This window comes from Spinacia oleracea, chromosome 6 (assembly GCF_020520425.1).
Source record: "Spinacia oleracea cultivar Varoflay chromosome 6, BTI_SOV_V1, whole genome shotgun sequence".
Classification (NCBI taxonomy): Eukaryota; Viridiplantae; Streptophyta; class Magnoliopsida; order Caryophyllales; family Amaranthaceae; genus Spinacia; species Spinacia oleracea.
Window position 1 is genome coordinate 137,537,477 of NC_079492.1, and position 22,105 is coordinate 137,559,581.

The 22,105-nt window shown below is 33.3% G+C and overlaps 2 protein-coding genes across 3 annotated transcripts; one reads left to right on the plus strand and one right to left on the minus strand.

Annotated features, from left to right (window-relative positions):
- Nucleotides 1-5,675: 5,675 nt before the first annotated feature.
- Nucleotides 5,676-13,953, plus strand: LOC110794875 (phosphoinositide phosphatase SAC8). 2 transcript variants are annotated; one of them, XM_056830954.1, is made up of 20 exons: nucleotides 5,678-6,110; nucleotides 6,651-6,725; nucleotides 7,081-7,208; nucleotides 7,306-7,397; nucleotides 7,502-7,559; nucleotides 8,678-8,734; nucleotides 8,864-8,895; nucleotides 9,061-9,143; nucleotides 9,219-9,325; nucleotides 10,024-10,110; nucleotides 10,196-10,273; nucleotides 11,013-11,077; nucleotides 11,690-11,788; nucleotides 12,007-12,106; nucleotides 12,263-12,371; nucleotides 12,474-12,546; nucleotides 12,633-12,726; nucleotides 12,836-12,922; nucleotides 13,193-13,259; nucleotides 13,384-13,953. In XM_056830954.1, the coding sequence occupies exons 1-20, from the start codon at nucleotides 5,927-5,929 to the stop codon at nucleotides 13,509-13,511; spliced, it is 1,803 nt and encodes a 600-aa protein (XP_056686932.1). In that variant the 5' UTR covers nucleotides 5,678-5,926; the 3' UTR covers nucleotides 13,512-13,953. The 2 variants fall into 2 exon arrangements, with proteins under 2 accessions (XP_056686933.1, XP_056686932.1); XM_056830955.1 differs by lacking the exons at nucleotides 10,024-10,110; nucleotides 10,196-10,273 and having other exon boundaries at nucleotides 5,676-6,110.
- A 1,105-nt stretch (nucleotides 13,954-15,058) lies between these two features.
- LOC110794874 (zinc finger protein CONSTANS-LIKE 16) lies at nucleotides 15,059-19,634 on the minus strand. The gene is made up of 2 exons (XM_021999845.2): nucleotides 18,357-19,634; nucleotides 15,059-15,389 (listed from the first exon to the last, which is right to left on the minus strand). Exons 1-2 carry the CDS (start codon nucleotides 19,443-19,445, stop codon nucleotides 15,156-15,158), a joined length of 1,323 nt encoding a protein of 440 aa, XP_021855537.1. The 5' UTR covers nucleotides 19,446-19,634; the 3' UTR covers nucleotides 15,059-15,155.
- Nucleotides 19,635-22,105: the final 2,471 nt, after the last annotated feature.

Genomic DNA, 22,105 nt, shown 5'->3' on the forward strand with positions numbered 1-22,105 from the left:
TTTTAATTTTATGTATACATAGGAACAATTGGAGAAAAGTTGAAAGAGTCGTGAGCTACAAGTTATGGCGCATATTGGTGGATCGAAAAGCTTTGCGTTTTATGTTCATGGAGAGGTATGTCATAGTATATCTTGCGTTGTTATCACTTCATTTTGAAAATAGGGATGAGTTTGAGCTAACTGATACGTGAGAAAAGATGTTGAATTGAACATTTTGCAGAAACGTGACATTTGGAGTTGGTGGCATGCCATTTTTGGGCATGGGTAGTGACGTCTATATATGCTTGTTGCTTTAATATTCATTTCATGTTAAGAAAATCGAATTAATGACAAATATACATATATATATATACATATATATATATATATATATATATATATATATATATATAGAGAGAGAGAGAGAGGGGGGGGGTATATATCTATGTTACCAGACTGGTTGATTTTGTTTTAGGTAATAAGTTTTAGTAATAAGCATGCATTCTGTTTTAGGTGATTTTTAAATTTCATTTTACAATCTTATTAGAACAGAACACTGGTTGATTATTTGTTGGTATTTGTTTAATGTTTAATAGGACCTGATAAATAACAAGTCGATCATTACTTATGGGATGAAAGAATCCAATGTTTAGAGTATGGACTCAAAAGAACGCAAGGAAGGTTGACAAGAAAAGTTGACAAGAAAAGTTGACACAATCAGAGGACAACGAGAATCTCTAGCTAATGAAAGAAGAGTTCAAAATGTTACAAGGCATTGTTGCTAGGTAGATGAATTCTTTATGTCAATGCTCCGTGAAAAGGTATAATTTATAATTTATATTTGAATTATTATTTTTCATTTTTCCATTATATTGTTTTATAATAGGATGTTTACCTTTTCAGGTTATTTTTTGTATATTACTTCGTATTTTTGAAGTTCAATGCTGATTTCCCCTTATTTTGGAAGTATGAAGATCGAGCACAAATAGCCTACGAAATAGAGTATTTGGACGTGTAGTTAGTTTTAAAGAAGTACGAAGTATGAAGTTGAAGTTCAATAACAAATGTAATGAGTTGATTTGGTACCTTGAATGATGATGTAACTACAATTATTCGTATCTATGAAATATATAATTATTTTCTTAACATTATTAGTTGTTTGGGAAGTGAAATATGATTATCTCAACGTATTATTGAAGAAATGGATATGAAATAAATCAAGCAGGAGCATGTGGTATATATTACTACATGCTCTTTTTTTTAATATAAAAAGAAGCTTTTAGCGGCATTTATTTGACCCTTTACAGGCAAATCAAATAAATCCCGCTAGACGTTCTCCCGACATTGGATCTAGCGGCATATAAGTAAAAGCCGCTAAAGGTTTTAGTGGCATTTTTAAATGCCGCCTAAGCACAAATAAAATGCCGCTAAAGCCCTGTTTTGTTGTAGTGTTATAAATGATGTTTTATTATAATGCATTTATGAAAGTGTTTTACTATATTCTATTCTCCCTGATTGCAAAGTAAATAAAATGAATTGAAATGAGTTTACGCTGTTAGGGTAGTATGTTACTGGGTCTCGGCTCACGATGTTGCTTTTGTTTTAGGTACGAAGAAGATCATGGGATGCCTTAGAGTGAGGATGCAACCATCAAAGTCACGATCGATGTTTAATAAAGATAACTATGTCATTAGTAATAAAGGGATGTATTAATTAACTCTAAGTTTGATTTCACGATTTGAGTTAGATTTTCAAATTTATGTTTAAACATGTTAGAAATATTTATTAAGGTTTACTTAGATTTCAATGTAATTTCTAAAGAATTAATCGAAGTGAAGTATAATTACTGTTACTCAACAGTAGTCAGTAAATGTAAAAAGGTTATGTCGCCTTGTATTTCCACGAGGGAGATACGGCATGTGACGCTCCGACTAAATTAGGGTTTCCGCTGCTAATTAAAGATAATTAACCTAATTAATGGTGTTTAGAAGTCGGGGTGTTACAGTTTGACCAGGAGGTGGAGCGGTATATGAGTCGGAATAGGAACAAGGAGCCTGTGATCGAGACTAAGATCGAGGATGACTCGGACTGATCCTGCATGGTAGCGAGTTTTGGCTTTGCCTTGGATGGGCTTTTTGTATGTGGATTTTTGTATGGATATTTTGTATTTGTATTTGGATTTGTACGGTTTTTGTATTTGAATATTGGATTTTGTATTTTGAACTGGTATTGTTTGGATTTGTATGGTTTGAACTTGTATGGTTTTGAATTGAATTTTGTATGCGTTGTGTGTGCATTTTGAAATTTGTGGCTATATGTATGCATGCAAAATGAAAAAAAAAAGTGCCTATTTTTTCGGGTGTATATACCCACTATAAGCCCCCACTTTGACTGAGATTTGTTTGTTAGAAAAAGCGCAAGTCAAAGCATATTCAACTTTTGCTTATGCATATGCTGACTCGACTTAAGACGCCGATCTAGGACTACAATGCTTGAAATTTGAACAAATAGCACGAAATTGACCAAGGTGATGATTTGAATTGCTTGCGGCTTTTGAAATGCTCGGCCCAAATTATTGGAGCTGATTCAATTGTACAATGCCATGAAGAGGGGCGTAATAGAATATATGTAGAATATATGTAATTATTCTTGTGAATCAATTAAGATCAATTAGATTGATGTAAATTAGGCTAGTACACAATCAGTGATGTAATTGTCAATTACATATATTCTACATATATTCTATTAATATGTTTATCGACAAAGTATTATAATCCATTACTATTCGAATTTTTAATGATTTCAAATATGAAAAACATTTAGAAACAAAAAGAGTGACTTTTTTCACACAACTCGATCAAAATTCAAAATATTATAATTTACATGCGATTAGAAAAAAACGAACACAACATAAGTGAAGATTTCAATGCTTCAGTAGAACCAATGGTTTCCGGTATTCGTTGCACCCTTTACGATATTCGGTAGTGCATCCGCACGCGTTACGTTTTGTTGTTGAAGTGTACCATAGATGTAATTTTTTTTTGCAGTTGTGGCCAATTTAAAAATGTAGTCCGTATTACATTAATATTTAAATTATTTTCTTGAAATATTTCATAAATTAATTTTGAAATAACTATATTTGAAGGATTTCTATTAACATATCAATAGACAAAAAATGTTCGTAAAATATAACAATCAAAGTTCCTTAAAATAATAATTAAATTTGTTGACAGGTCCTATCCATGTTGGATAATAAGGTGCTAAAAAACTCACATACTTTAATTTTAGGATTATTCCCTACTAACATTATTTGTATTTATCCCAAAATAACAAAAAGTGAAGAGCTAGATGTAATAAAAGGTTGTAAATAGCTTAAATACTTAAAATGCACAAAATTACAGTGGTTCTTTTAATAAAATACGTAAGGCTTTGATTCTGAAGCTTATTATAAAAAGCTAGGTGATTTGGTTGATGAACTAAAAAAAATCATACAAAAAATCTTCATTGAAGCAAATATATGATGAATACAAAGAAATATGTTGAAGTTCTACTACTCGTGGTAACAATTATATTCATGATGGTGGCGATTGGTACGGCCCAAAATTTTTATCCGCAGACCCAGTTTGTATGCGCACAATTAGGACATCGTTGTTCGGCTGGTGATTGTTGTAGTCCTTTCCATTGTAGTGGATGGTTATCTGGTCATTGCAAATAAATTTATGTGTATATGGCGATCTATTAAAAGTGGGTAGATTTATCTAATCACGATGAATAAATTTCCTACATATTTAAAAATCAATAGGATAATGCTATAAGACACACTAATAACAACATGTGTTATTTTCATGTGTGTTCTTAGTTTTTTTTTGAAATATTTTTATTTGTCATATATTCTCAAAAAAACTTCCTATTTGGTTACATGTTTCCTCCTTATACATTCAAATAAAACATTCTTCCATATCTTCAATATGTGTTAATATTATTTTGTATCTTCCACAACCTTTAGAGCAACTCCAATGGTTAGAAAATGGACACGCTCACAAAAAAATGAACATGTGAGCATGCAGCCCACCAGTGGTACAACAATGACATAAAAAGTTGTTAAAACCTTGTAGCTATTTTGGGCAGTTAGCTTAAAAAAAAGGTGGTCAAATAAATAAATTGTTTAAATTAAATATTGTAGGGAGCTATAAGTTATTGTAGCACACCCAATGTGAAAATTTGTAGCTTAAATTAATTATAGCTAAAAATCTGATATGGCAAATTTAGCCTCAACACCTTGTAAACTCACCATTAGAGTTGCTCTTATAATTTATAGTATGTAGTATAAGCTGAAGTATTTGCAAAAATAAATGATAAATTTAAATAAGGAATTATACCAAAACCAATTCATACTTAAACTACTAAATTGATTTCAAGCTGGGCTTAAATCATTTTTGCCCTACAAAGTACGTACTATATTTATGAGAATAAAACGTGTTATATCTCCCAAAAAAAATATGTGAAGAATTTAATAAGGAAAACAAAAAAGGAAAAATCAATGGGAAGTCAAATTTAGATCGTTTGCAAAAAATAAGTCTACCTTTTGATTATACCTAAATAAGTGAACCTGTATACTCCACCAATTTTAAACAAGTCAGATGTCCGTTGACTTGTTTTTTTTTTGTTGACATCTCAATTTTGAATTTTTTTTGGTGCTTTATTTCTCAAGTTGTTTTTTTTTTTATTTGTTAATTTTAAAGATTATTTTCTATGTTTATCGGCACGGTTTTTGAGTAATTATCTTAACACAATTTTCGAGACACATTTTCGTACTTTTTTGAGCTATGAATTTTGGGATGGCATTTTAATACGTTCTTCAATACACGTTTTTCGAGATAATTTTTTAATACACGTGACACTTTTTCGAGATAACTTTTTAATACATGTGATACTTTTTCAATGTAACTTTTTGACACGCTTTCCAAACGACTTTTTAGCATGTTTTCAATTGTAACTTTTGACTTAATTTTTAAGGCGTAATTTTGACACACTTTACGAGGCCATAATACATGAAACAAAAAAGCATCTTAAAAAATAAAGAAAAAATAAAATCAAAATAAATGGTGTTTGGATTTTTTGGCTCAAAAAACAGGCTCAACATCTTATAATTAAGATGAAAAAAGAGGAAAAATCAGTAATTACCTGCTATGTCACTATTCACCTTCTATAACCGGTCAAAATAAAAAGTGACTTGTTTAAAATTGATAGGGTATAATGGTTGACTTATTCAGGTATAATTAAAAGGTTGACTCATCAATAAGTTTTCTTATTTTTATTTTGAATTTTTAGCTCCCCAACGATAATTTTCTGACTGTGACATTAATCTTGCGTGAAATAAAGCAATTAGCTAGGAACTTTTTTTATGTGTGATGGGAATTAGCTAGGAACTTTGGGTTAGTTGTTTATGTTTATACTTATATTTTTAGAGAAATTAATGAGGCAGCTCACACAATGTCACACCTCAATCCCTTGAAGATGTACTAATAGCTTCAAAATTTTGTATAGTACAAAATAACACCCAACTACCGAAGGCCTTTCGCCGTTTGTAAAAAGAATAGAAGTAACAAAAATAATCTATTCACCCCCAATTTAACGAGAAGCTCCTCTTTTGGGTTAACTAAAAAAACAAACAAACAAGATAATAGTTATAACAGTAAATCAAATCTCCCCTCATTCTTCCATAAAAAAAATAAAAAAAAAGAGAGAAAAACTTCCCTCGTTCACTTCTTTCACCCATACTCTCTATTTCCGCATCCAATAATTTCACCAATCAACTACTGAACCATTATTCTCAAAATATCTAGGGTTTTCCACTTTCGATCAATTTGACAATCTTAATCGCACAATATCTTCAATTTCAACCCAGAAAAAACTTGTAGCAATTCCCAATTTTGTGAGGTAAACAATGGAAGACGGTGAAATTGGAATCGAAGAAGAATCATCCCCTTCTTCAACAATTCCACATTTCCGTGTTTTTGATGAAATGGAGCTTCTTGAATTCAAGGACAAGTATGTAATCAGAGCTGTTAATTCTCCTAATCGAGGATTTTCCGCCAATCGTTTTGAAGGCGATATTCAGCCACTTACCAGTTAAGATCATCTAATTAATCTTCCATTGTTCTGATATTTGACTTTGTGATTGATTTCTAGTTGAGTTAGTTAATTGTTTTTATGATTTTGAATTAGTCTGTTATATTTGCCATTTTTATCACCTGTTAATGTACTGTAGAAACCAGGAAGTATCACAACTTATTGCCAGTAAGCAGTAACCAACTAACCATGTCTGAGTAACCGACGTTGACTTCAGTTTTGTGTGTACGGGAAAATTATATTCCGTACATTGTACTCCTTCTGTCCCACTTTTATATACCACATTTCTATTTTGAGAAATCCTAAATAGACCACTTTTCATATAGGAGTATCTAGTAAGTTAAAGAATGAATTTTCCCGTGTTACTGGCATCATAATCAAGTGAATTCCTTAAAAATGGCATCAAACAAAACGTGGCCTATTAAAGTAGGACGAAGGGAGTGCGATGTTTTTTATAAGAATGTACAATAAGCAAATTTTATAAGTATTTCTGTGTGTAATTGTTGAATAGAAGTTGACTACGTGTGTCGTTGTTGCAGGTGATGATGTTCTGGGAAGCCCTGACAAAACCACCAAAATATGTGGTGTAGTTGGGACTATTCAATTGGTTGCAGGTATTTGTGTGTTTGCCCTTTTGGCTATGCTGTTTTTATCAATTTAGTCCTTTACAATGTGAGAAATGGAGACGTATAGCTGTTATTTTAGCATTTAGCCGTTTTGATAAGCGGTTATTACTAATACTTTTTGTGGGGAATACTAACTCTATGAACCATTGAACCTAAATGTGCCTTCTCTATAGTCTTCATAAGAGAAAATTAGCACAGCGAGGCAGTAGTTTGAGAAATAGAGAACAATTGATATTAACATTCATGCAATCGTGCACTTCTTATGTTGAGTTGAAATGTAGATTATTTGTGCAAGTTTATGTGCACAGTTGATGATTTAGTCCTGTTTTACATTTGTCTGCAGGAACGTATATACTTGTAATAACGTCCTCTAAGGAAGTGGGGAAGTATCATGGTTTCCCTGTTTTTCGAGTAGAGTCTATCAAATACTTGGCCTGTAATCAGGCCTTAATGAAACTAGGTGCTCAGGAAGTAAGGTCTTGCTTTCTCTTTCCCCTCAAACTTTGCTTTCTTGCATCGATCATTTGCATCTTGATTAATGGGAATATTCAAATATATGTCTGTGCAGAAAAAAGATGAAGCATACTTCAGGAATTTGTTGAGAGTTGTGGAATCTACTCCAGGATTATATTATTCCTATGAAACTGATATTACTGTGAAGTATGCTGTTCTTTAGTACCTCCATAATTTTGATTTTTTGAGTAACATAAATGAGTAGACTTCTACAATACTAACGTTTAGGATGACCGTGTCTGTAACACCAGTTTACAGAGGAGGCTAAAGTTGGCAGAAGGATGGATGAGCAGTCCAATTTGGAAACAGGTTACTAGTCCTATATTGCTAAAACTTTTGTATTTTAAAGAAATTGTGATGATTGTTTCCATTCTGCTTCTTGCAAATCCTTGCTATAATTAGTGGTGCTAATTTGCTTTATCTCTTAACATCATGGTGCTGATTTCCATTTGAGAACTCTGTATTGAGTTATAAGAGGTTGTAGAATTTAGATAAAATTAACAAGTTAAATTGCTTACATCCCATGCCGATCTGAAAATGTTATGCTGAAAAGAGCTGTTATAAATCTATATGTTTCAATTATGCTGGTCTGATTTGTGATGACTGATGAGTATGACGTTACAAACACATCTTTAGTTGAATATTTAAAGTAGCAGTTGAACAATAGACTTGCACTTTTACGTGATGATATGGTACAAGAATTTATTTCAAAAATTTCTACAAAGTGCCAAGACTCAAAAAAACAGAATAAAGAAAATAGGCAGTGCTTTTAGTGGGTTTTAGGGATTGTGTGGTGACAATTACATCTATTTATGTTCTTAAAGTTAGTTTCTTCGACACAGATAATAGAATCATGTGTTATAACATTAGTACGCATATAGATTAATAAAAAAGCAATTTTTTTTTTTTTGGGGGTCATACAATCAAGTAAAACAACCAGTTCAGATTGTCAATTGCCACTTGGGTCAGGGACTTGATTCTACAGATGCTGCTTTCCTTTGTCATTGGTTCCCAAAATTTTGCACTACTTATGTCCAAGACTCTAAATAACTTTGGATTTAAGATGAGTTAAAACTTAAAAGGTTACCTTATCTGGGTGTTTGCCTAGAACAACTCAATAGTCAGGAAAAGGCCATCTGATCTTGTTTGTCACCCTCACTTTTCTAATCCTCCTCGTGTGTCCATCTCATCAAGCTAGAAGTAAGTCAAATGGTAGCATAATCGATATTCATATAACTTATCCAGAAAATAGACAAGTTACATTTCTCAAACTTCCAGTCAATACACTAAGAAGTTTGGAGGGGAGGGGGGAGGGGAGGGGAGAGGGGAGCCTACTTGGCTTCTGGAATTTTTATCCTTTATTTTTCTTAATAGTTTGTGTTCGTGAAGCCTGCTAAAAATGTCTTGGATGTCTCTGATTTCCTTAGGCTGATCCGCGCTTTGTATGGAACAGAGCTCTTTTGGATGATCTTATCGAGTGTAAGGTGATGATTTATATTCTCTTATTTGGATTTACTTTATCTCTTACCATATGTTTATGGGATCTTATCTTACAATCAAAACTGATATCAAGAATTTTCAACTTTGGTTTTGTTTCTTCTTTTGGGTTTCAGCTTGACGAGTTCATTATGCCTCTGGTGCAAGGAAATATCCTTTGACTGTTTAATTTTATTGATGTCATGACTTAAGAATGTAGATATCATTCTTCCCACCTTGCAGTATGCGAGCCTTTTTTGTACCTCTGTGCAAAAATGGTGAATCAATCTAGATTCCGACATAAATCTATCACCACTTTTCTTAACAGAATGTTAAGCTTTCAGACTGCAGAGTTGAAGTTAAAAGATGCACCTGTCACTGTTACGTTGATATCAAGAAGATGTACAAGACGGCTAGGTACTATGAATTTTGAAATAACATCGTTGCTATAACTATATATGTGATTTAATTGCTTATGTAACAATACTAAAGGAACCAGAATGTGGAGAAGGGGAGCTAACCTGGAGGGAGATGCTGCTAACTTCATTGAAACAGAACAGCTGCTGGAATCGAAGGATTTCAAGTCCTCATTTTTGCAGGTACTTCTGGTTTAAAGTACAATAGTATGATATAATGCTTTTTTAATGTTAAAATTTGATTTCTGCTGTAGTCGAGCTATACGTTCATCTTTCAGGATCAATTCCATTCTCTTTTTGCAGCAAAGATATATGAATATTAAGATTTTCTTCCTTTGTTCTGCACCGACTTAACAAATATGATTACATTGCTTGTCAACCCCCCCCCCCCCCCACCCACACAATTATTTTCCTTTTCTTGTTAATAGTAAGTTGCTTGCCAAGCCAGGTTGTGTTCATAATTTCGCGTATCACACGTTAATTTGTTATGTGTACCTGTCATTTGTTACGAATTTTTTGAGCTTAATGGAGTAATGGATTGCTGGCATATAGTTATAAGGGTGGTTCTAGATGTGAAAAATGAATTTCTTGACAAAGGTCGTCAATGAATCAGAAAATGCATCTCCCATAGTTTGGGGTCGCATTTGACAACTGTCGTGTAATGTTCTTTTTAAATTGCAACAATTTTCCCTTTTAAGTTTTTTTGCAACATTGCTAATTTGCTTCTGGCTGTTGAGTTGTTACTTGTTAGTATAAAATAGTCTCTGATATTCATTTCCATCAAAACCTTACCATGCATGGTAAGTTTTCAGCTATTGGCTAGATGTTAGCTGGCTCCTTAAAATTTGTTGGGTCAGATGTGTACTTATTTTGAGTTTCAGGTCCGGGGTTCAATCCCACTTATCTGGGAGCAAATTGTTGATTTGAGCTATAAACCCCGATTGAACATTATCAACCATAAAGATACGGTATATGTTTAGGCTTTAAGCTTTTTGTGATGTGCTTGATTTTGGTTACTATGTCTCTGTAACTTCATTCGTTTACTTTTTCCAGTCACAAGTAGTGGAACGCCATTTCCATGATCTATCACAAAGATATGGAGAGATATTGGCACTTGACTTAACTGATGAAGTAAGAGTAACTCTGTATTCTACATATTGGTGGTGTTAGATATACACACTATTATTTATGCTATATTTTTATTACTGGACTTTTTTTTTTTTGAATTCAATTTTGCACTTTGGTGAACAATAGGGCATTGAACAGTAAAAGGGTTGTATGAGAGAACCATACTCAGCCACAGGCATAAAAAACTGATAGTTGGAGGTCCAGACATTGGTTTTATTTCTTATACGCTCCTCTTGTTATTGTTTATGTTCCTGAAGTGTGGATGGCTCTGGTCCTGCTCCTTTATGCTGAAAAATTCCACTTATAAGGGATAAAGACTCCACATATCCAAGCACGACCTTTTGGTCATTGTTCTTTAATGCCATATACTATATCAGATATCCAACTCAACCACAAGTTTAGACTGATAGTTGAAGGCCCAATCAATTCTTTTTTTTGTGATTTTTTTTTTTCTTTGAAAAAGGTAAGATAAACTTTAAAGCTAATCGTGTCTTCTCTCTGAAGGTCCTAAACTTCTAATCAATGAAGCTCTCCCCCTAAGGCTTTCTTACTAAAATGTCCAACTGAATGAAACAAAGATCCGTGTCTGCAGATGTTGTTCAAACTGTTTTAACCATGCTATTTGGACCTCTTGTCAGAGTTCAAGGGCCGAGCTTCCTTCTTAACTTGCGTTTTCACATATTTTTTTAATGATGGTGATTGGTGAAAATAAAAGTCTGTAGTCCTTTTCTTGCCTTTTCAGTACGGTGATGAAGGAAAACTTAGCAACGCATATGCCGCTGAGATGGAAAAGCTACCTAGTGTGAGGTGAATTTCTCTGTTGCATTTGCATATAGGTGCTGCACGTTTCATATGGTGTACACTCTTAGTACAAAAACCATCTGATATACTGAGGTTACCTTATAATTTTGTAGTCCACATTTTTGGTCAAAAGCTTGTTGGTATTCTGCTACATAAATTACTAAATGGTTCTTGTATGACTAATTGAATATTTAGCATAAAGTTAGTTCCCAACCACTTCAGAATCTTGTTATGGCGTAACATAAATCATATTCCACAAGTGGAGTTTTCTCCATGAGTGTTATGTAATTGATTTTTGATGCTTTCAGAGCACCAAGTGCTGAGGTTTTAGTTTAAGTTCTGCAATTTAGAATTCGAGTTTCATCTGCATAGTTCAATTTCCATGTTTGGTAGTTTCCTGTTTTCAAGTTTAGCTGAATTTTTAAATTTTCCAGTAAATGCATCTTTTCATCCTCCTGCCCCCCTAAAATGGAAACAGAGACGAAAAAAGCATCTTTGTTGTATAGTTATCACTGAAAATTTCTTAGTTTTCTTCAACAATGACTTCTTTCTGACATGTTCTGACTTTACTCCACCTCTAACTAATTATGGTAAATGGTTGGAAATTTGGAATAACAGATACGTCCCCTTTCGCTTCCACACCGTCTGTGGCAACTCAAATTTTGATAAGCTGCACCTGCTGTACGACGAAATTTTAGGCGATTTTGGAAATCAAGGGTAATCTATACAATGACCATGAAATCTTTTTGGACTCCTCCCCCCACCCTTCCCAGAAAAGGGATAAGAATATTAAGGGCTTGGGAATAAGCAGAAAAAGAAGAAAATTAAAGAAGCCAGGAAAGGAAGGCAAAAGATTAAAGAAAAACTTGTAATAAACAAGCAATTGTGGCTCTTTGCATTGTTGATTCTAAATCTTTTTTTTTCCTCCTCGGTAGATACTTCCTCGTAGACTCAGAAGGACGTGTGCTGGAAGAACAAAAGGGAGTCATCAGATCTAACTGCATAGATTGCCTTGATCGAACAAATGTGTCCCAGGTTTGGAGGGCTTAAATTAATATCCCTGATTTAAATGTGTGTTAATTGTCACTGATCACTTGATTCAATGCTTTCTTTGTATACAACTATTTGATGTCTCAAGCATTTTCTGATTTACTTTCTAACATGTATACCACATGTTATTTCTAAATGTAGAGCTACCTAGCTCGGAAATCGTTGGATTTCCAGTTGCAGAGGGTTGGCATATTTTCTCTCGAAGATGCCATTTCTACCTGTCATGAAGAATTTGACAAGTATAAAATCTGTGAGTTTTTTTTGTGTATGATGTTTTGGTTGACTTCATTATGGACTTTTGTTGAGTTCCTTCCTTTTTCAATTTGGTTTACTTTTCTGGTGATACTGATAGTGTGGGTTGAGCAAGGCGATGAGCTAAGCTTAGAATATACTGGTACGCATGCCCTCAAGAGGGACCTTGTGAGGTATAAAAATCATCTTCAGAAAGTCTGTCCGTGAGATTTAGCTGTTGATTCCTACCTCATAACAAGTGTGATGCCTGGTTTTGCAGATATGGGAAGCGGACTTTTGCAGGATTCATCACAGACGGAATGAGTGCAGTTTCAAGATATTATTTGAATAATTTTCAGGATGGTGTCAGACAGGCAAGCAATCATGGGGTTTTAGTGTTTTGCATGATGTTACTCCAATAATTTAAAAAATATATATATGAAAGTATATATTTATCTAAGATTAGTCTTTTGTTTTCTCCAGGATGCAATTGACCTCATCAGTGGCCACTACTCAGTTGGCAGAAATAATCCGTCACCCTTTCAACTTAATGCTTTCGAATCACTCTCAGTGAGTTAAAACAGTGTTAAATTTTGCTTCTGAGAAATTAGTATGATGACTTTCAAGTTTCAAGTTATCTAACAACGTGTCATGACCCAAGTATTTTATGACTGCCGTATCACATGTTATGCTTGAAACCAACCTATAGAACAGAAATACACTTGTGCATGTGTAGCTACAAGTAATTTGACTTCATTTTTTCACCAAAGAAAGTTTTGGGTTTTCTATTCATTTACAGCAGAACCTTCTGCTAATGTATGTCGTTATATGTTGCTGCAGTATCTTCCAGTGGCTTCCGCTTTGTTGATTGGGGGCCTGACACTGACGTCATTTTCGCTAAACCAAGGTATGGCAAATCACTGTTGTTTCTACCATAAAATTATGCACAACACCCAACTGAAAATTAAATGAGCTTTGCTCACTATAAAACAAATTTTGAATATGTTCTTTTTTGTCTTATGCCTTGGTAGTGGGTCGGAATGCTCAGCAGTTTATGTCTTCTGTTCTCTGGGCCGGTGCAAGTGCTGGCGTTATGGCGTTGGTCAAAGCTAATGGAAGGCAATTCTGTTCCAGACCTCGCCTCTGTGGCCTTATATGAAAACCTTCAAACAAAGTTTCAAGTTGATTTAATTGCCAGATCAATTATGTACATTATGTATTACTCTTATTTTATATATTTATGTAATTGGTGCATAGACCAATACTGGAATATTACAGCAAGAATCTCCTGCTACAAACTTGCTTTTGTCTTTCATTCACATTTATGTGCCAATGGTTAAAACAACATCGTTTCAGAGTGATGGAGCTTGAAGAGACCTTCAGAGTTCTCAGTCAAATGTAGGAGGGGCGAAAAGTGCAAGGAATAAGTCAATTGTTGTACTAATTTGACAGTTTTCGGTGTTTATCTATGTATTGATATAGTTATGTAACAGTTTTCCAAAGCTGTATTTCTGAAACTGTGATAATACGACAGCTTCAACACGTTCGTCTTCAATTTGATTTATCAAGTTCATGTCTAGGCAATGAAGTTTAAAAGAAAACTTGTTTAAGAACTTTAAATGAGAGTTTTCTGTTTTTAAGACCTCTGTTTTAACTCTATGTAGCAGAAGTCTTAACTTTTACTTTTTAATTTTTGATCACCAAAAGGAGTAAAGCTCTCAACTCATAGTTGAACTTCCAAGTTTATTTATCTGTATGCAGGGCTTTTCCAATTTGGTTTATTAAACTGCTATAAAAACTTACTATTGAATTTTGATCAGATAATTTATTAACTTTTCAACTAATACTTCCTCCGTTCCACAATAGATGCATCGTTTCTCTATCGGACATTATTCATTACCTAACTTTGACATTATTCTTTCACATTATGTAAAAACAAACATAGTCAAGTGAGATCTTCTTAAATTCATATCAATGTGAGGATTCCAAATATCAATTTTTTATAATTTTTACTTACACGCAATTAGAGATATTAATGACCAAAGAAGCATGTTGGGATACGTGAAAATAGAAATGATGCATCCTTTACGGAACGGAGGAAGTACTAAGTAATATTTACTTTAAGTAGACTTTAGACTTATTAATGTGGCCAAATCACCCCCAAATAAATATGGTTTTCTAACTTATTGAAAAGTATGGACTGAAGAAAGTTGTTTTGGAAGCTGATTGTCAAGCCTATTGAAAAATGCTACCTACTGATTTTGATTCAATTTTAGATGATGTTTTGTTAATTAGTTTACATTTTGATTCCATAGTTTGATCTCATGTTAAACGGGAAGTGAATTATGTTGACATCGTGTTGTTAGATTAGTGTTCATTTGGTATTGAACAAGTCCGAGAAAACCATAATCTTATTAGGTTTCTCCGTATATTCTTATGGACAATTGTCCATTAAATTAATACGTAGTGTATGCAATAATTATCTCCTCAAATCAAAAAAAAAAATCTTATCAAAAAGTTTCATTGTTCAACCAAAACGAAAAAAACTCACTAGTAAGTTCCTTTATTCTCAACTAACAATAATTTCTCTCAACTAACAATAATTTCGAACATGTCCACTAGATTAGCATCATTATCGCATGTGTCCACTAGATTATCGTAAAGTTGTTAAAGTACGTAGTACGATCCAAAGTATTAGTTAAAGAGTACATGAAAACGATAGTAATTAATTAACCAAACCAACAAAGGCTAATTGTTATTTATTGAGATAATTAGATAGGGAAATTGGATTAAACTCTGACTCCTAGTCTCCTACTACTTGTGAAAGGGATGTGCGTTTGACAAACCGTCCTTTCAACCGAGGCCTCTTCTCTGCGTTCAATTTCCTAACTTGATACCTTATCTTCTTTGAAAACAATCTTGTCCTTCTCTTTTCTCTGTATCTTGATACTCTTGCTTCTCTTCCTTCGTCCCCACCATTCATGTTTCCTCTTACTCCCGTCCATTCCTCACCCGGCCGGTTGGTGAACGTACCGCCCTGACAAAAAAAATAGATCTCGTAAGTATTAAGCTGATTGAACTAGTAATGTGAAAACTAAATTTGGGTAGACAGGTCGGAGTTGCATGTCTATCGCTTCATAGTCAGCTATATATTCTTTTCTCTAGACCAAAGATAAGGGGTTAAGTTTTGTTGTCCTATTGAGTGAAGGTCACATCGATCAATGTCAACTTGTAGAGAAATGATAAATCCAAGGAATAATTCACTTCTTCCAAGGAAATCATCTTTGAAAAAATGAGGATTTTCTTGGAAGGAGTAAAAATTTCCTTGGATTTATCACTTCCCCAACTTGTACAAATGTCTAGATAAGATCTAAGTTTTGTTATCCTATTTGACTAATTAGGCTAAGTTTTTTTCAAAAGAATATATGTTAAAGATAAGCTCCAATGAATTGAGATAAACTCCAACTTGAGGTACAATAAGTTTCAATTAAGTTCAGAAAGTTTCAAAAAGGACAAGTTAAATGTAATCAGATTTCAAATGAATAAACACATCTCCATGATCTGCGTATAATAACATTTATCTAAATCTAAGTATATACCTAATGCAAAGAAAACAAATCACGGAATAAAAGATGGATAACAAGGGAATCAACACAAAAGAGGAAATACAAAAAAAAAAAAGTTGAGATGAAAATTAGAAGTTAAAATCATATTACTAATTCGAATGATGAAATTCAACCTCCAAGTCACAAGTAATGAAATTTGATTCAAATTTTCGAATAGAAATTGGTTTTTAATTCATAAAAAAAAAAATTGAAAAAAACGTACAAACACTACAAGAATTTGTATCTTTAACGACAACCTAATTACGACGGGTCAAAAATCTCATCGCGAAAGCCTTTTGCGACGGGGCTAATAACCAAACAATAATGGGAAAAACCGTCGCAAAATGTCTTTTATGACGGGTTAACGACGGGATTTTCTATTAACGACGGCCCCCTTTTATGACGGGTTCGCGACAGGAAATCTCGTCGTTAATCAACGATTATTGGCCTTTCGCGACGGGATTTCCCGTCGTTAATAGTACAATTTCTTGTAGTGAAATTATGTTAAAGCTAGGGCTGTGTGTTAGGGACATTTTGGATAAATCTAATTACAAGTAATTTAATTCAACACTTATCCACTAATTTTGCAAAAATATCTCAACAAAAACCGAAAATAACATTCAAAACAAGACAATTGTTCCAAAATACTCCGTATATGGAGTATTAATCTTGCTATCCTAATTTTTGATGATTTTACAATAGCCACAATAAAATAGTAGTCATTATAATACAACAAATCTCAACCATTAAATAAAAGTTAACTAATCTAAACCATTGATTTTTGTGACTTTTAATTTACTGCAATTTATAATTTAATAAAAAGGCAAATTTGTCAAAAACTACCTTATAAATATGATTTTTGCGAAAAACTACCTTATAAAAAAAATGTTGTAATAAACTACCTTTTAAAATTTTTATGTTGTAAGATACTACCTTTGGCCATATTATGAGCAATAATTTAAAATTACGACGTTGACTTTACTAGGTGCATATTACGCGACATCTAACGGGAAAGACGTAATTAAATGGCACGTGACATATATATGGTAAAGTCAATCCCGAAATTTCGATCAAACGTTCATAATTCGGAAAAAGGTAGTATCTTACAACATAAATTTTTTATAAGGTAGTTTATTACAACATTTTTTTTATAAGGTAGTTTTTCGCAAAAATCATATTTTATAAGGTAGTTTTTGACAAATTTGCCTAATAAAAATAAATGCATTAAAAATACCCACTTTCATCCATGATCTAGAGCAGTTTCTCCCAACATTGAATTCATATATATCATGTTTTCATCAATTGGTTAAATTGGAAAAAATAAAAAATTATGTCACCAACACTGAGTTCATATATTTTATCAATTCGTTTTATAGGAAATTATTGTCATAACCATCATCATCATCACCAAGCATATATCCTACTCAGTAAGAAGTAATCGGATATTTAAATTTCCAAATTTATGAAAAGTTACGAAATTGCCAAGTCAAAATAAGAAGTTTGAGAAGTTCCTAAATGATAAGATAATTACAGAGAAACTTTTATAATTTAAAGGAAAGACTTTGAGAAAAATATGTTCATCATCCATACCAAGAAACAGATGGAGTATCCATTGATGTTTTGAAAATGGATGAGGCGATTTTTTTCAAACAGGAACAAGAAAAAGGTTGAAGAGAGAGAAGAATATGATGGAGGATTTTTAATTTTTTTTTTTTAATAATATAAAAAGTCTACATAATCAATGGTCCAGATAAGTCAATAATAATGAAGGGCTCTGATCTAATATATTATAGTGACTACCATTTTATTGTGGCCACTCAAAAACCTTCCCCTAATTTTATTGTATCTATACATTAAATTATAAGAAAAAAAAATTAATATTCACAATTGAATTTAAATGTCTCTTGTAGTAATATATCAGTACATATCAATAAATTAAATTTGAAAGGTTGAAAAGAAAACATTGAAGTAGGTTTATCATTTCCAAGTTTTTGGATGTTGGACATGATACATGGTGAACTAAGGTTATAAAGCCAACAAGTTTAGCCAAAAGGGCATAACATAAAGACTTCCAAAATTAGCACTTAGCAAAAGCGTTTATAAGCTAGGTAGATCTTCTATTTTAGTTGGTTTTGTAAGAGCAAGTGAATTAAGCTCGTTTTAGTAACTACGACCATGCAAGGATTGTGAGTGGCCAGCATTGTAGTTTTTGTTAAGTTAGTAGGTTGTACTTTAGAACTTTAATTATTTTGATTAATTCGATTTTAAAGAAAAATAAAAACTAGTGAGTAGCACTTAACAAATAGTTAAACCTAATATTTCCCTCAAAAAAAAAAAAAAAAAAGTTAAACCTAATACATACTCCTATAAAAACAAATGATGAAAAGAGGGAGCATTACCATGCAATAGGGGAAGCCATGATGGTCAAGATCGAACTCCGGGCGGCGACCGGTGGTCCATGGAGATACACAACCTTGGCTAGCCCATGCATTAATTACCTCTTCATAATTTAACCTAAGTAGTATCTTCCTCCTTTTATTACTATTATTATAAGCATTCATATCATTACTCTTCTCTAGCTCCTCCTCCTCCTCCTCCTCCTCCGCCACCTCGGCCACCTCGTGTTTCGGCACCACCCCTTCCTTACCGTTTTCTTCCTCTTCTTCATCACCACAATTATTATTCAAATCAAAGTTAAACATTTCACTCTCCATATCTATAGACCAATCAAAGTAGCAATGATCATTTGTACTAATATCACCCTCTTCTTCAACCTTCACACCCGGATAAATAAGTTGAAACTCATCATTCGCCTCCTCGTCACCTTTGACGCCGCCTTCCTCCGCCACCTCTTGCTCTAACAAACTCTCAACATCCGCTGCAAACTCCGCCAGGTCGTTGTCGGAGGGAAGAAATCCTGGCGGTAAGTAATTCTCCCAATCATTATTATCTCCTTCAAAACCAATCAACAAATCACCACCCTCTTCAAAAGCATTATTATTTTGAAAGAGATGATTATCAAATTCCAAGGAAGGAACACTAAAGACCGCGGCCGCCTCGCTCCGGTCTTCGATTGATCCTTCATCATCCTCATTTCCCACCTCCGGCACAACCCGCATCTCGTAGCTATTATTATTATTACTACTAAAAGATGGTTTTCTTGCCTTATTGTTGTTATTATTATTATTATTATTATTTCGAGGGGTGCGGGCCTTTTTTGTGAACCCTTGGTGCCAGCAGGAAGACTCTGGTGGTGGTGGCGGTGGTGGTGGTGGTAATGGTTGTGTGTTAATTAGCTTAGACTCGAGGCGGACTCGCTTGTGTCGGCCAGCGAGTTCGTTAGCCGAATGGACTAACGAGTCGCAGGCGTGACAAAGGAAAGCATCATCGGCGGCGCAGAACCATCTGGCGCGCCTCTTAAGGCAGCTTTCGCATGCCCTTGATGTCTTTCCTCCAACACCATTTACTGTTTTCTTTTGGGTAATCATGCTTACACCTTTCGAGTTTCGAGTACGCCTCGAGGGCGGCTCTGTTGTGGTGGTGGTGATGGTGGTGGTGGTGGTGTTGAAGAAGAGAATTTGGGAGAGAGATAATGTAAGCTAAGAAGAAGACTATATATAATAATGTAGTACTAGTAAGACACTAACAGTAAGTCAGTAACTGGAGTTGGAACAGCCGGTTTATGAGTGTGCTATGATTGGTACATACGGAGTAAGATAGAGCAATTATTGGGATTTTGAAATAAAAAAAAATAAAAAAAATTGTCGTATATTAAATGGAGTACAACGTACTCTGTACTCCGTCCGTCCCTTAATACTTGCACCGTTTTGAATTTTTGCACTATTTACATAATTTACTTTGACCCTATTTTATTTTTAGTATATGAAAACAAATGTTATTATATAATATATTGTTGGGTTCATCTTAATATATATTTTCAAAATATTAATATTTTTATAAATTTTATAATATATAGTTAAAGATATTGGTGGTCAAAGCTGTGTATTGGCAAGCGTGTCCAGTCAAAACGGTGCGAGTATTAAGGGACAGAGAGAATATATTGTAGGCACGACTAGTCGTAATCTTATACGGAGTATACCGCACTTAACTACGGAGTATGTGGACAAGGTAAGGTTTAAAGAGCAACTACAATCGTCGGCTAATCCGACTTAGACCTACTAACTTTATATTCCTAGTTATGTTTTGCTTAAATGATTAGCTACTTGTCAATTAGCTTAGCCTTCCCAAAACAAAATTTTCAAAAAAAGCTATTTCCTCCGTCCCTTAATACTCGCTTTGCTTTACTTATAAAGTCGTCCTTTAATACTCATCTCGTTTCTATAAATAACATACTTTTACTAATATTATATCATTTCTCTTATTTCTCAAGGACTCACTTATATTCTTATTCCCTCCGTTTCTTTTTATTTGTTACGTATTATTTTTAGGGTGTTTCACAATGTTTGTTACGTGAGAGAATATTTTCTTTTATAAACTTATTACACTCTCATTTTTTGTGCCATCTTTTAATTTTAATTGGTCCAATTTTTTCAACTCATTAAATTTCTTTACAATTTCTCAAATATGTTAAGTTAGCAATCTTTGTGCTTTTTCATTATTGGTTCATTTTGATAATTAAATAATTTTATTGGTTGTTGTAACGATTAGTGGATTGAGGTTTTACTTGAGTTTTTTTTTAATAAAAAAGAAAAAATCTTTATTATACGTCCTCAAGTCTTATATGTGACAAGCCACACCATCAACTTGATGGTGTGTTCACACTTTATAAATAAGTCCAACACATTCGTTAACGGAACTTAAATGTAACACCAGCATAGAAAATAAAGTAACACTAATATAAAAAATAAAGTAACATCAATCTATACAAGGAACTTCTAACATGAAATTGAAGAAACTGCAATTAATAAAGCAAAAGAAAAAACAACGAATACAATGTATAAGTAACATTAGCATAGAAAGCCAAGTAACACCAGTCTGTACAAGAAACGTCTAACATGAAATTGAAGAAACTACAATAAAATAAGAAAAGTAACGACAAATACAATGTATAAGTAACACCAACATAGAAACTCGAGTAACACCAGTCTATATAAGGAACTTCTAACATGAAACTGGAAGAAAATAAGAAAAGTAACAGCGAATACAATGTATAAGTAATACCATTATAGAAAGTCAAGTAACACCAGTCAAGTAACAGGAGAAGCGTTGATTATACGTTAATAAACGTGCAAAAGTCCAAACGTAACAAACAAAAAGAAACAGAGAGAATACTTTATAAAAAAACACATTAAAGAATTTCAAACCTCTTCTCACACCTCAAAAAAGTTGACACTTTTCCCACTAATTGTATTAAAAAAAAAAAATACTCCACTATCAACTACCACTTAATAAATTATAAGTCAATTAAAGTGCCTAAAATTCGATGCCGGTCAAAACAGGACGAGTATTAAGGGATATAGGGAGTAATTTAGAAGATGTGAAAAAATGGTCCGAGTTAATATTTTTAATTTTTGCAAGCAAGTCCATCCGCAACCAATGTAGTTGATGTATATGAAACACTTTGTTCTATTCATCTTATTTCTAATTACGAAAATTTCTAGTTCAAGCTAACTTATTTTGATTCATTCAAATAAGCTAAGTGAATGGTATAAACATTATACATTCTTGAGCATATCTTCACAATTAGCTTATTTTTTGCTGACTCTTTTGCGACGTATCTTAAAAATCTTATAAAACGAATATAATTATTTCAGATATTTTATCACGCTGTTTTAAAAACTTTACCCATTAAACTAGCCGATAGACATACAGACGTTATCCCAACTGGTGAATTAGTAGGACATCATATATACTTCGTATGATAAAATGGTAGGGTCCACTTAGGATCCAAGGTCTATGTAGATTTGATAGTTTTAGTTTTATGGACCCAATAGTTAGTCTCTCCTTAGAGGTGATTGGCTAATGGGATTGACGTATTGAAACTCAATCCAATTGTATGCAATCTTATTGGTTTACTAGATTGGCTTATGGTGTATGGCAAACAACAGGGCATGGGAAATCCTGCATTTCACACCTCAAAATAGGACTCTCTTAATGTAAAATTTGTCTTTATATTTCAATAATTCGA